The sequence below is a fragment of the Passer domesticus genome, chromosome 6, assembly GCF_036417665.1.
Source record: "Passer domesticus isolate bPasDom1 chromosome 6, bPasDom1.hap1, whole genome shotgun sequence".
In the NCBI taxonomy this organism is placed as follows: Eukaryota; Metazoa; Chordata; class Aves; order Passeriformes; family Passeridae; genus Passer; species Passer domesticus.
Genome location: NC_087479.1, coordinates 50,707,627 through 50,720,028, shown reverse-complemented (window position 1 = coordinate 50,720,028; position 12,402 = coordinate 50,707,627). Strand labels below are relative to the sequence as shown.

General features: G+C 40.0%; 1 protein-coding gene across 1 annotated transcript in view; it reads right to left on the bottom strand.

Annotated features, from left to right (window-relative positions):
• Nucleotides 1-3,711: 3,711 nt before the first annotated feature.
• The window catches only part of RRAS2 (RAS related 2), a 41,896-nt gene continuing 33,205 nt past the window's right edge, over nt 3,712-12,402 (bottom strand). Inside the window, exons 5-6 of the mRNA XM_064425427.1 lie at nt 5,647-5,765; nt 3,712-5,180 (exon numbers count right to left, since the gene is read on the bottom strand). Coding sequence (XP_064281497.1) covers nt 5,093-5,180; nt 5,647-5,765 — 207 coding nt within the window. The 3' untranslated portion in view covers nt 3,712-5,092. The remainder of the gene's footprint in view (nt 5,181-5,646; nt 5,766-12,402) is intronic.

Below are 12,402 nucleotides of genomic sequence, written 5' to 3'. Positions count from 1 at the left end.
TGCTGTAAAGAAGTTATCACAAAGCAGCTCCTGGCAGCAATGCAAGAGCCCAAACTTTAGAACCTGGGAGTGACAGATGCCTTCCCAGATACCCTACAAACACAACAAAATTTGCTTTCAGTAATCATCATGGATATATTATTTAGCTGAACATGAAATGTTTACACATAACTTTCTGACTGCAAATTGTATGTTCTTTATTGTTATTATTGTTACTAAAGATACACAAATATCACCCATTTTTGCTTTGTCTCTGATATTCCCAACAATGGCTGGCAACTATAAAAGTTGGCAAACTCTGAAGAAATTAAGAATTTGTACTATGTTTTAATTAGCACACATCTAATGTTTTAGACTTGCAAGTATCCTTCCCGCTTTTCAAATGAATTTCTTCAGAACCACTAGTTATAAAACCACTGTTTTTTCCCCAGCTACCGACCATCCGGATTTTACAGAATCCATGGAAAATAATTACTGTGAAATAGCCCTGACACACGGCCCCGTTTAATTACAGATGAACAGCTTTGCATTCCTACCCTGTCTGTAAGAGCAGGCACTTGAACTCGGTCCGGGATCCCAGCTGCACGAAGGGCTGCCCCTGGTGCCATCTCGTGGTGGTCTGCAGGAGATCCCGGGGCGTTCAGAGAAGTGATTGTGCTCTACTGCTTCTGTTCAGTTAAACTGATGTGAAAACTGGGTTTAGCACACCCTAATCCACGCTTTGCACTAGGACACAGGGAATTGTGAGGTTTAATCACTGTCTCTACTTGCATTTTTGGTGTTGGCACGTTGCTTGCTAATTTCTCCCTCTACAACGTCAGAAGCATTTTTTTTTAATGTAGTAATTTAAGAAGTGCTAATGTTACTATAAATAAGAGTCTCTCAATAACTGAAGTCTTAAAAGTCTAGAATAGCAAGCAAGAAACTTCAAAGTCTAGAACAGAAAGCAAGCCCAGCACGTATTCACAATGTTGTCCCTGAGTATTAAGTTTTCCTTGTGGTTTAATCCCTCACCTTTTCCACATCTATGGTTTCTCATTTAAAATTTTTTCTCTTCCCAGTTAAAGGTTACTCTAACTACCCCCCATCCTCATTTCTGCAACTGACCTGTTGCATGCAAGTGCTCCCATGGTCAGAGCTCTACAAGGACATTTAAGGATCAAGAATTTTCTGAAGTTTTCTGGCCTTCCAACATGTGTACACAACATTGGGATTCAGATCTCTACTTACCACCATGCAAAATCCCGAATTCACTTCAAACCTGCAATTTTAACTTGACTTTACAACAGATCCAGGTAAGAAAGGCAGGAAAAGCCACACTTACCAAGTAATAAACAGTGCATTTACCATCCAGGATGCCCTGAGCAAGAGCTCATCATGACAATTTTAAGCCTTCATGTTTTGGCAGGCTGCTGCCCTGCTGTGGTCAGTGCAGTAATGAAAGAAACACTCCCATGGCCCCCCTATTTCCAGCTTGGTTGTTTTCCTAAACTCTGTTTGAGTGTTTCTTTTATCATGGTTTTGGTATGTGAGGGTAACCAACGTCAAAATCTATACCTAAACCAAGTGCACATGCATTCTGTTCAGCCTGACCCTTTCCCAGCAATGAACTTCTGAGGAATAAGTGCAGATAATTTTTGGCAGTGCTGGGCTTGTGGTGACTGACTTCAAAAGCCTCCTGTTTGGAGTAAGCTCATCAAGGTCTTGTAACAAGATGTGGCAAGGCCAGTCAGCAACTACACAACACCCTGGGTGAAATCGTGTCACAGAAATGATGTCAGAAGAACCTTAGCCAATATTTTTGTTATAATCCAGACTTGAACCTTATCAATGATGACTAACCACAAGGCCATGCATTAAAGTCAGAGTTTTCCTTGGCATTAGTGGGAGTTAACACCTTCCAAATGTATTTTGCTTTATTAACCCTTTCACAACAGCTCATCTCATGCTCCCATGCATAAAAAGGCTTTTGCCTATGAGCACATCAACCCCACTCCTCATCCAGTGGAGCAGCAGGTTCAGCAGTGTGAGAGGCCAGAAAGAGGTGTTATTTTGTGCTTTGAAACACAGATCCAGACCCTACCCTAGGGGGTACCCTATCCTGCTCTAAAAAGAACAGGAGATAATTTCTGGGTACATTTTAAGCTCTCTAGATTCCTGACCTGCAAGTTTAATAGATTTATGGTGCAGCCTTGAACTGAAGTGACAAATCTTAAAGCTTTTCTTCTGCCAGGAAAAGTTTTAGGAATCTCTCTTGGACTGTCAGCTAAACTTTATTCTACAGCAAGGTGGCAATGCTGTAAATTCACAACCAATCCAAGGCCAATGGATCAGGGCTACTACTTTTAAAAAGACTGACAAGGTCCCCATTACATTTTTTCAAGCACCACACCAGGGCCACAAGCATCATTTTTCACCATTACCTTCAGCTACAACAATTAGAAAAGCAAATCATAGAAATATCTTCAGCTGTTTTGAACTCACAGCCACCCAGATCAGCATTACAGAACAAAAATCTCTATTACCTTTCTAAATATTTACTTCATGTCTGAAGAGTAGGATCCAAATGCCTACATTTAACATCTTCTTGAAGTGTCACAGTCTTGAAAAGAGATTATAACATCACACAGAGATTTCTCTGCACATTCTCTCCAACAGAAGCCTTAAAAAGCACATGCACATGTCTTAGTTAATAAACTTTGCACAGCAGCTGCTGGTGGTGGCAGGGTTGTTTATTTTGTTTGTAAGGTTCACCATGTTTACAACGTGGCTTAGCAGGTGTAGGTTCTTTAGCATCAACCTCCTCAAAGTTATCCAACTCTCCAGGTGGAGCTCTACCACCTTCTCTTATCAGCTATGAGGAGCTGCATGTTAAAAAACCTTATTTTTGTAACACTCCACTACTTAAAGCCATTCTACCATGAGTGAAAGGTTAAAAAATAAAGGGAAAACAATTATAAAATCTAAGGATATGTTCACTGAACAAGTTCAGTCTCAGCACACATGCTGTAATCTGTTGTCTTAACTCATTCTAAAGCCACATATTCAGTGATTTACCTCCAGAGAGCTTTACATAGTTAAGAAAACACATGGTGTTTGCTACAGGCTGTAATTTCTTACATTTGACTTGAAAAATGCAATGCATCTCCCAAATGTGTTTCCACTGTAACTCCTTGTTTGAATCTTCCACACACTCCTCCTAAGTAGCCTTTCACCAACCAATAAATCCAGCAGGGAGGGGAAGCTACCCACTCTCTCAAAACTGCATTACACAAGCTAATCTAAATTACATTTTAAAAAACTTAAATTCCTCTGCAATGCCTGGCAGTAGCTTGAATCCAAGGTTTAATGCCTTGTTGCTGCAAAGGTACCTGGAACTTGTTTCAGCCCTGTTTTCTCAGGAGACACTTCCAGATTTATGGCAGAGCACCTGACAGTGAGCACAGCCTGAAAACACAAGGATTGTAGACTGGACCACTGACTGCACACTTCAAGCCAAAGCAAACATCAGCTTTTGTCATCTGTCATGACTTAAGCTGAAATGTTTCTTGAAAGTGAAGTTTCTTTACTTCCAAGCTTGAGGAAAATGCTGTTGCAGATATGTGTTGCTGTACCCTAGCCAGGTTCCATCACTCCCTTTTCCCCCCTACCCCCCAAAAAATGCAGGATTTGGAAGAGATGCAGAAAGAGGCAGTGTGTTTACCCCCCAAAAATGGTTAGATCATCTTTAATTCTAGCACCTGAAGTTATACAAGGGTTTGCTTAATAATCAAGTTTCAAAGAACTGTTGGACACATTCAGTTAAGGTGACAACTGTGCAATACCACTCAGTATTTCAATATCAGGGACCATACTCTTGAATTGTTTAAACACAATCCACAGAACTCAAATTTAAACAACCATCCACAGTTTAACTAAACAATCAGTTAAAAGTCTTACAGTTTAATAATTCACATAATGGTCAGTCTTTAGTAAGGGATACTGAAATTCATTAAAACACAACACTAGATTTTACTCTATAGGTGTGCTGGGCAGGCACATAATTGGCCACTCTTGGGTATAACCAGGAGAGTAAGGAGAAATTTACCACAGTTTGGCAAATCCCACATATTGTCAGTTAAAAGTGAACTGTGAGAATTAAATACTCATCTTTACATATACACAAGTTATGCTGTGAAAGCATATTTGCTTACAAACATATAAAAATACTTGTTAACTAGTTTGATAAGAAAATAATGTATAAAAGTATATAGCAAAAACATTTAATCATCTCTGACAATGGAAAGATCAAATTCGTTTTTATATCACATGAAACAAAAACAGCTACAATTTTAGTTTTCCTTAATCCCTTACCCAGAAATACAAAGGAAGACACAATTTGTTTTCAAACATAATGTGAAATTTCTTAATAAGCTGAAATGCCTCAATCCAGAAGGAGCTCAGGTATTTGGCCATATCCTAATAGTAGTAGTAATCATCCTGTAGCTGTTCTGGATTCCAAAAATAAATACAGTAGAATGTTTTGGCCACCGAAATAAAACTGCAGCATAAATGAGAGATGAAAATTTTTGCTGACAATGAAATTCAGTGTAGGTTTCTTAAGGCTAGCTGAATACTCAAGTCTAATTTAACTGAGGGCAGAAACAAACAAACAAAAAAAAGCCAATCCACCCCTTTTTTAAAAAGTATTCTATATACTCCAATATAGGTCTCTGTAATACCTAATGAAATGTCAGAAGTAAAAATAAATTAATTCACAAGAGACAACTTATGCATGACTTCAACACCTCGTCCTACACGGTTTTGTTTCATCTCCTTTGCGAATAAAACTCCACAAGGTGCAAGCTCTGAAGGGACAGAAGGAAGGAACTGTGGTATTAGAGAAGCAGCCTTAGTGTTTTGGTTTGAAGTCTGCCCCAGGATGACCGAGTCTTCTTCAAGAGCTATTCTGCCAGCTTCTTGGACTAAGGCTATTCTGGTGACCACTTTTAGGACATGCACATATAAGGCTAGACCAATACCAGAAGTGATGTAAAATGATGGAAAGAAAAAAAAAATTATCTGGCAGTTGATAGCTTGGTTCTTGGGATTTTCAGAAAATAACACAATGGCAGCCTTTCTTGTCTTTTTCTTTCCGTGTTGGCTCTGGTGAAGGAGGGCACTCTTGTTCCTGAAATTTCCTGGAAACAGGAATTTCAAATTAAATTCATAGAATAATTTGCAGGTAAATAAACACAACTACTGTATTCCACACTTTCTTTTTATACTTTCATAGGGAATGCACTTCCTTTTTACATTCAAATTACTGATAAAGTGATAGTTTTTGAGTTCACCTTTTGGAGTTTGTTTGTTGTTTTTTTTAAGAAACCAAATGTTTTACAGAAGGCAGTTTATCACATTTACTGACTGGGTGATCAATAAAATCTGAAAGGTTAAGACAACAACATTCTCTTTTAAATATATATTAAATTCATGTCAACATTTTTCCTAATGCACCTGAGTTTTATAATGGATATTATTGGCTAAAACTTAGAGGTAACAGCAGGCAGCAGAATCCTCCCAGCAATTTCCCACTGCATTTCAACACCTTTGCTGCAGCTATCCATTAATACATGTACATGAATTATCTGGTCTCAATTACCATACCTTATAACTCTGACAAGTTCATGAAAAGCTTGGTCTACATTCAATCTGATTTTTGCTGAGGCTTCCATGTAGATTACTTTAAGTTGCCGTGCCAGCTGCTGGCCTTCCTCTTCTGTCACCTGCAACAGACATCAGTCATTAAGCTCAAGGGTTCTGCAAGCAGCTTTGTGCCAGTACACTGCATATGCATGTAAAGAGAGATCCAGCACTCTCAAAATATAATGGTCATTTGGGCACAGCACAGTTTTCACCTTGCCCACATTATACAGCTGGGAAACAGTTTTTTTTAAAGGAAGTTTCTGCAAAAGACAAAGACTGACTTTCCAAGAAATTCCCCTCACTCCAGGTACCTCCACTTCAGTTCTAAACAAGCCAAGTTTTCCTCCACAGGCAAACATTAGCCCCTTGCTCCTCCTCAAAGCCAGTGCTTCAGTCAGCATCTGCTGGATTGCTAATAGAATTCTGAATATTACTGCTAAATTCACCTTTGCACTGTCCCAGCTAAAGCTAGAGAAACCAACAAAAAAAAAAAAAAAAAAAAAAAAAAAAAAAAAAATCAGACTACTCTTAAAACAACTTCTGTTTAGCTAAGTCTTTATAAAAGTAATTTTAAAAAAATATCTATTATATGACATAGCAAAATATTAATACAGCCAGTTTTAAATATAGCTTAGATTACCAGAGTTTTTAAAATCCATCAGGCCTTCAGGCAATCCAGAAATATTAAAGAAACCCTGGCTACATAATGACTCCCTGAGACAACAGTTGCAAAGGAGATGAACAGGAAATAACAAGCATCATGAAAAGTTGGTACAAAATTTGAAGTGATAAGGCAGAAGACAGGAAGCTAGTGGACCATTCTAGGAAGGAGGAAGAAGTTGGGTACAAGACAAAACCAAAGGAGACCACTGTGTATTTTTGGATGAGGTGGAAAGCACTGAGTCAGAGAACAGAGGCCACCCTGAGTGGTGCAGGGCTCCAACAGGAAGGTCACCCCAGGGCCAGGGAGGAAAGGGCAGCTTTCAGTGACAAAAGGAAGTACAACAGATCTTGCCAAGACAATGCCTAATGAAGAAATATCAAAGATTACACTGCTTTCACAGAAAAACATTAAACCAGCACGTAGGGGACTGATACAAGAACAAAAATAAGGAGGGTTTATTTTTAAATTAGTTCTGAAAAGGAACTCGGAGTATTCATTAGATTAAGCAGCTACACAGAAATGGAAATAGATGGGAATAGAACAGGAGTGGCAGCATGTACCACAGTGCATGGCCTAGAAGTACTTTTCAGCTTGCAAAATAGTTTCCTAACAGCTACACAGTGGTTTAAGATGTATGGCATCTCCACATGCTTGATTCCTCTGTCCTTGGCATCCCACTGGCACTGTATCCATACATACACCTCCTGCTGAAATCAGGGCTGCTCCCACTAAACCCTTGTGAAGCTCTACAAAATGCTCCCAGCACTCTGTGCCCTTAGCTGGAGTAATTCAGGATGCATCTGCTGATGTCAAACACTCACAGCAACTCTGCATTCATTTCTGTGTTATCATCACCAGCTGAAGCCAAGAAAGAAACTCTCAAGACCAACTCAACCCCAAGATCAGCTACTGCAGATGCCTTTTTAACTGTAGGGCACATAAGGAGAACTGGAACTTCAGTCCTCTACTGCTGTTTGAAAACTGAAAAATAATGAAGAGTCCTGCTCCCCCAGCTAGAATAGTTCCACTTCAACCCTCCACTCTGACCTCAGATGTTGAAATGTTGCAATTGCAAAGCTTATGAAGACTGCACTTGGACAAATATTTGTAGCTCTTTTCTGGCACTTCAGTGACTGTAGAATCCCTTAAAGTCTGCACCAGTGCTTCCAGAACCTTCTGTACATCTCTACCTCAGACTAGTAAATTACAGATATAACAGTTCTAGCAAACTAACTCCTTTTGCTTTACTTCATCCCTGGAGTTTACTGCAGCCCCAGAAAGTGAGAGGCTGAAGTTCAACAAAAATAAATAATTGGCAAGGAATGTATAATTCTGAGGAGAAGCTGAACTCAATCCTTAAACACGTGTGTAAAAAATTTCTTTGTTATTGTACTCAAAGCACATTACAGGTACAAGTCAAACTAACACTGTAGTGAAGTTAAGCTACACTTCCACAATATCCTGCATGTAAAACATTATAAATACACTAAAGTTCTTGTTCCATTTACTAGAGTATCTGTAACTGTTAAATTCCAAAATAATTTTTGCCAGTCTCACGAGTATATTGTCAAGTTACTTGTGGTCAATTTTGGTGACCTCAAAAGTCAGTTTAAAAAAATATTTAGTTTGGAAACTCTATGGAAACCTGTGCAGTGCCCAAGATGTAAATTAGAGGCCAGAACATACCAGTTCCATCTTCAAAGCTGAGGGAAATGTAAGTACAAACATAGAAATACTTGTAAATAAAAACATGAATTTTCATCTTTTTGTTGTCCCTTCTTGAGTATGACAACCCTGGAACATGACAGGTTTTCCAGGAAGTGTGATGGGAGACCTTATTTAACATCACCACTAAAATAAAAAGTAAATCCTTTTTCTTCAAAGAAGACTGGATGTTGTTTTGACAGAACTAAAGAGAACCACAGATTTGATGGTAGTGATTGTGTGTACATCTGTGTGTGTTGGTTCTGCAGTTTTAGTGAATTTAAGGCTGAATACAAATGAGAACCACTCATAATGCTCGCCCTTTTTGCCATAGGATATTTTACTGTTTCTTTCTGGATATCACTCATTCACCCTATTCAGACAGTTAGTAAAAGTTTCTCAAATGAAAACTCATTACAGAAGATGTGAGCCAGTCAAACATGGAAAAGTTTATTTCCCACCTCCCTAAGTTAAATTCTTCTTCTGAAACAGTTTCCATTTGAGTACCTGCACAATAATCCTGTGAACACAAGTCCTTCTCTCTTCACTATTCTGTCTGGCATCTGTCAGAAATACATTAATTTCTGAAGTTTCCATGCTTTCCTCCATCTAAAGCAACTACAAGGCTGCCTAACCTAACACTGCATCTGTATTTTGCCTGGACACTGACATAAGACTAAGGGACACATCATACAGGTAACAATTAAATGTTCCCTCAAGTTTGAGAGGAATCCATTTCTGCCACTCTGTGGTCACCCTACCGCGCTCCCAGCACAAAAACATTGCTAATTTCTGCCAAGAGTTCCATCACTCCTGAGGCGTGCATCTGTCATCCCAATTTTCCTACAGGGATAATTCACTGACCCCCTAGTCCAGTTTTTCCACACTCTCCTATCAAAGGTACAATCTGTCTGTGGGCACAAAGGTGTCCCTGGACACAGTCCCAACATCTACCAATGCAAGAAGTTATTGTCACACTTTCACACAAGAGATAGTTAAGAGTTAAGTCACATGGACTTCTCTTGCTCTTCTTGCTTTAAAGGTAAGAGGTGATCTCAGCACTGGGTCATTGTGTTAGTTCAGTCATGATGCAAAAGCAAGAACTAGCATTTAATGAAACCCAAGCACTTTCCTGTTGCAACTTGGATTTTCCTGGAAACCCTGCCATCTGGGGAATGATCAGACTTGACCCAGTTTAAGCTAGCAGTTATCTACAGAAAGTCATACAGATCCTGCACTGACAAGTCTACTCGTCCAACACTAGTGGTTATTATTAAAACATCTGGTGCTCTATTGAATTATCTTACAGTAGAAATATCCAGTGTTGAATTCTAAGGAATTAACCCATTTAACAGAAAGACTGCTACACAGCACTTACTTTAGGAAAGAGCAGTGAAGAGATGGTGCTTCAGTTCTGGTTTCAGAGTCAGCAATTTGTGACTGGGGAATTTGGAAACACTGGCAGCTTGATTTCTTATCATACATTCTAAAGATTAATGCTTCCTTGTCCTCTAAAGACTCACTTTTCTTTGTCAGTGTAACCCATGGAGATTGAGAGACAAAAATCTCAAGAAAGCTGCTTAACTCCATTTATCTATACAGTTATTACCATGACAAATTGCTAGTTCAAACTTACTCTTTCACGTCCCTCCCAAAACCACCTTTGAGTTGGTCTCTGGTATATAAAGCCCCACTGATTTACACCACACCTTTGGTGAGCCCCAGCAATTCATCAAGATCATACCATTGTTTGTGCACTTCTGCTGTACAGCCCAGTTCATGTATTTCCTGAGAAACAGTTGCCACCACACGAGGATGATTTGTTATGCATCATTAGCCTCCAGATTTATGGTGTCACAACGATAGTACTCTGTACTCTGTTCAACCTCAACACATATTTACTCGGATAAAGGTGTGGCCAGACCCTTGAGACAACCAGAACTCTTCCACATGTTTAACTCCTTTGGGTTCTGGGAAGATTTGTTGTTGAGTATCATCTGCTGATCCAAACACACACTAAATTACTTGAACTGAGTTTAAGTCTTTCAGAGATTGCATGTATTTCACTGGTCTGCCTCCTGCCCTTTGGAAAAAAGGGGGCAGATGCTCAGTACAAGCAGTTTTGCTAAAAACTCATACCCAGCTTCCTGACTTTCTAAAAATGATACATTAATTCTGAAGCTGAAAAGTGCACAGTTGGGATTAAGTAAGAGAGAAAGATCCAGATAAGTAAAAGATAAGTATGGCCTAGCAGGTTTTTGGTGGTGCCCAATGAGGCCTGACACAGCAGCAGGCAAAGTGTAAAAATGCAGAGGACTTGCCCTTATCATGCTTCTGGCCACAAGTTACAGCGTGGGGATGCCCCAGAGTCCCCACTCAGCCAGCACTCCCAGCCAAGGTGAGGGAGCACTCTCTCCTTCCACCCCACCACTCCCATGGCAGCTGCCTGCCAAGAAACCTGCAGCCAGAGCAGGGTGACCCTGCTTGTCAGGCTGAAGTTTTCCCTCACTTTTGGACTAGCTGGTTTAGCTGGTGGCAGTAGTTGACAAGTTTTCAGCCAGATGAACAAGCTGGTGCCCCTCAGTGAGTGGATGGAGCAGAAACAACCCCCCTGTGTAACACCCAGCTGATAACATCTCCCTGCCTGTTGCTGCCAAAGGGTGAGGTCTCACTTGTTCCCCCCAGCCCAACTCCTCCCTGCTCTGCCCCAAGCCACAGTCCCACCCCTTCCCATGCTTCCAGCACTGGCACTCAAATCTTTCTGCAAGCTGATTTAGCTCACACAGGTCCCAGGAAGCCATTCCTGCTCCTCCCCATCCAGAGAGATGATTCAATTCCAAAAGTGCTTCAAGTGAGATCTGGGAAAGAATGGGAATGTGAAGTCAAGTGGGAGGGGAGCCTCTCCCTTGTGGGATCCAGCTATGTCAGCTCAGCATCCATAATCATTCCTTCACACTGACTGAAGGCCAAGTGAAACACACCATGTGATGGGGCAGGGAAGAGTTAAGAACATGTGGAAGCTGTTTAAGTAAACCCAGAAAAGTTTTCTCAGCTACATGATAGGAGTGACAAGTCCACCAATTGGTATATAAATGATGAGTGAGAGCAACGAGTGAGAGCATCTAATCAATTAAGGTAATTAATATAGCCATAAAAAGCAAAATGAAATTTTGGAGGCTGCTTTTGATATAAGCAGCAAAATGCAAAGTTAGGCAATTTAGAAAAAGCTGCTTTGAGCTTGAATGTGTTCCAGCCCATCTCCACCTGAAAAGGCAGCTTAGAACAGGACAGAGGGACCAGCAGAACTGGTGACAGGCACCTCTCTGCCTTTAAGGGAGAAACAGAGGCAGTGTAATAACATGAGCAGGGTGGAGGAGAGAGAGCAAAGTTCACAGCTGTTTCTAGAAATGACTGTCCAGGATTACCAGCTGCAATTGCAGGTATCCTGAGAGCTGGGGCTGACAGCCATGATGTTATTTCCCTCCCAAAGCATCTGGGGGTTTGTCCTTCAGCAATTACAATTAGCAGAATAGTTCAGTTTCACCTCCATAATTTCAATACCAACAGTTGTGCAGGAGATGAAGTACGTACGTTCCAGGACCTGCAAGGTTAAATCTAGGGATTTTGATGGGGGCATGATGGTAACTGAAGAATGACAGGGAATGAAATGTCCCTGTCTCAGGGACAGGCTGTTCTGTGAATGTGAGAGCACTCAAAATTATTTCAGATGAATTTGTGAACTACTTCTGTGAAAACTTCTTTCAAGGCAGCATCTTTCAGCACAGCTTTTAATTTAGTCATGATCTTTCTACACAGCTTCTGGGATGAAGAGGCTGTGACAGTCAAGGGACTATATTCAACAGAAACTTTTTTTGTACTGTAATTGTAATTCAACATTGCACAAACTAACTCACTGAGCTCTTTAAGCCATGGGTTTTTTTCTTGTGAAACTCTTAGAACAATTATAGCAATTTTAGCAATATTTACTTTCTTCTCAGAAAATCATGTGTTGCTACCAAGCTTTCGATGTCATCTTTCTGTCTCAAGAGAAAATATTAAGCTTCTCAAATTAGTTGCTGCAGAAAATACAAGTTTGACATCTGTTCCTTTCCTGCTGCTATAGTAAGGTTATTTTCATTTCAGCACAAATAAGTTTGATTAATTAAAAATCAACAGCAACTAAGAAAAACATATTTGAAAGTCCTTTAAATCATTCTAAACTAAATATTTTAAGTAGTCTTGCAACTAGAGGCAAGGTTGAAAACTATTGGTTTCAAAACTTCAAGGTACATATATGTAACAGAAATTGTGTTGCTATACTTCCAGCTTTTAAAGCTTTAAGTCAGTTA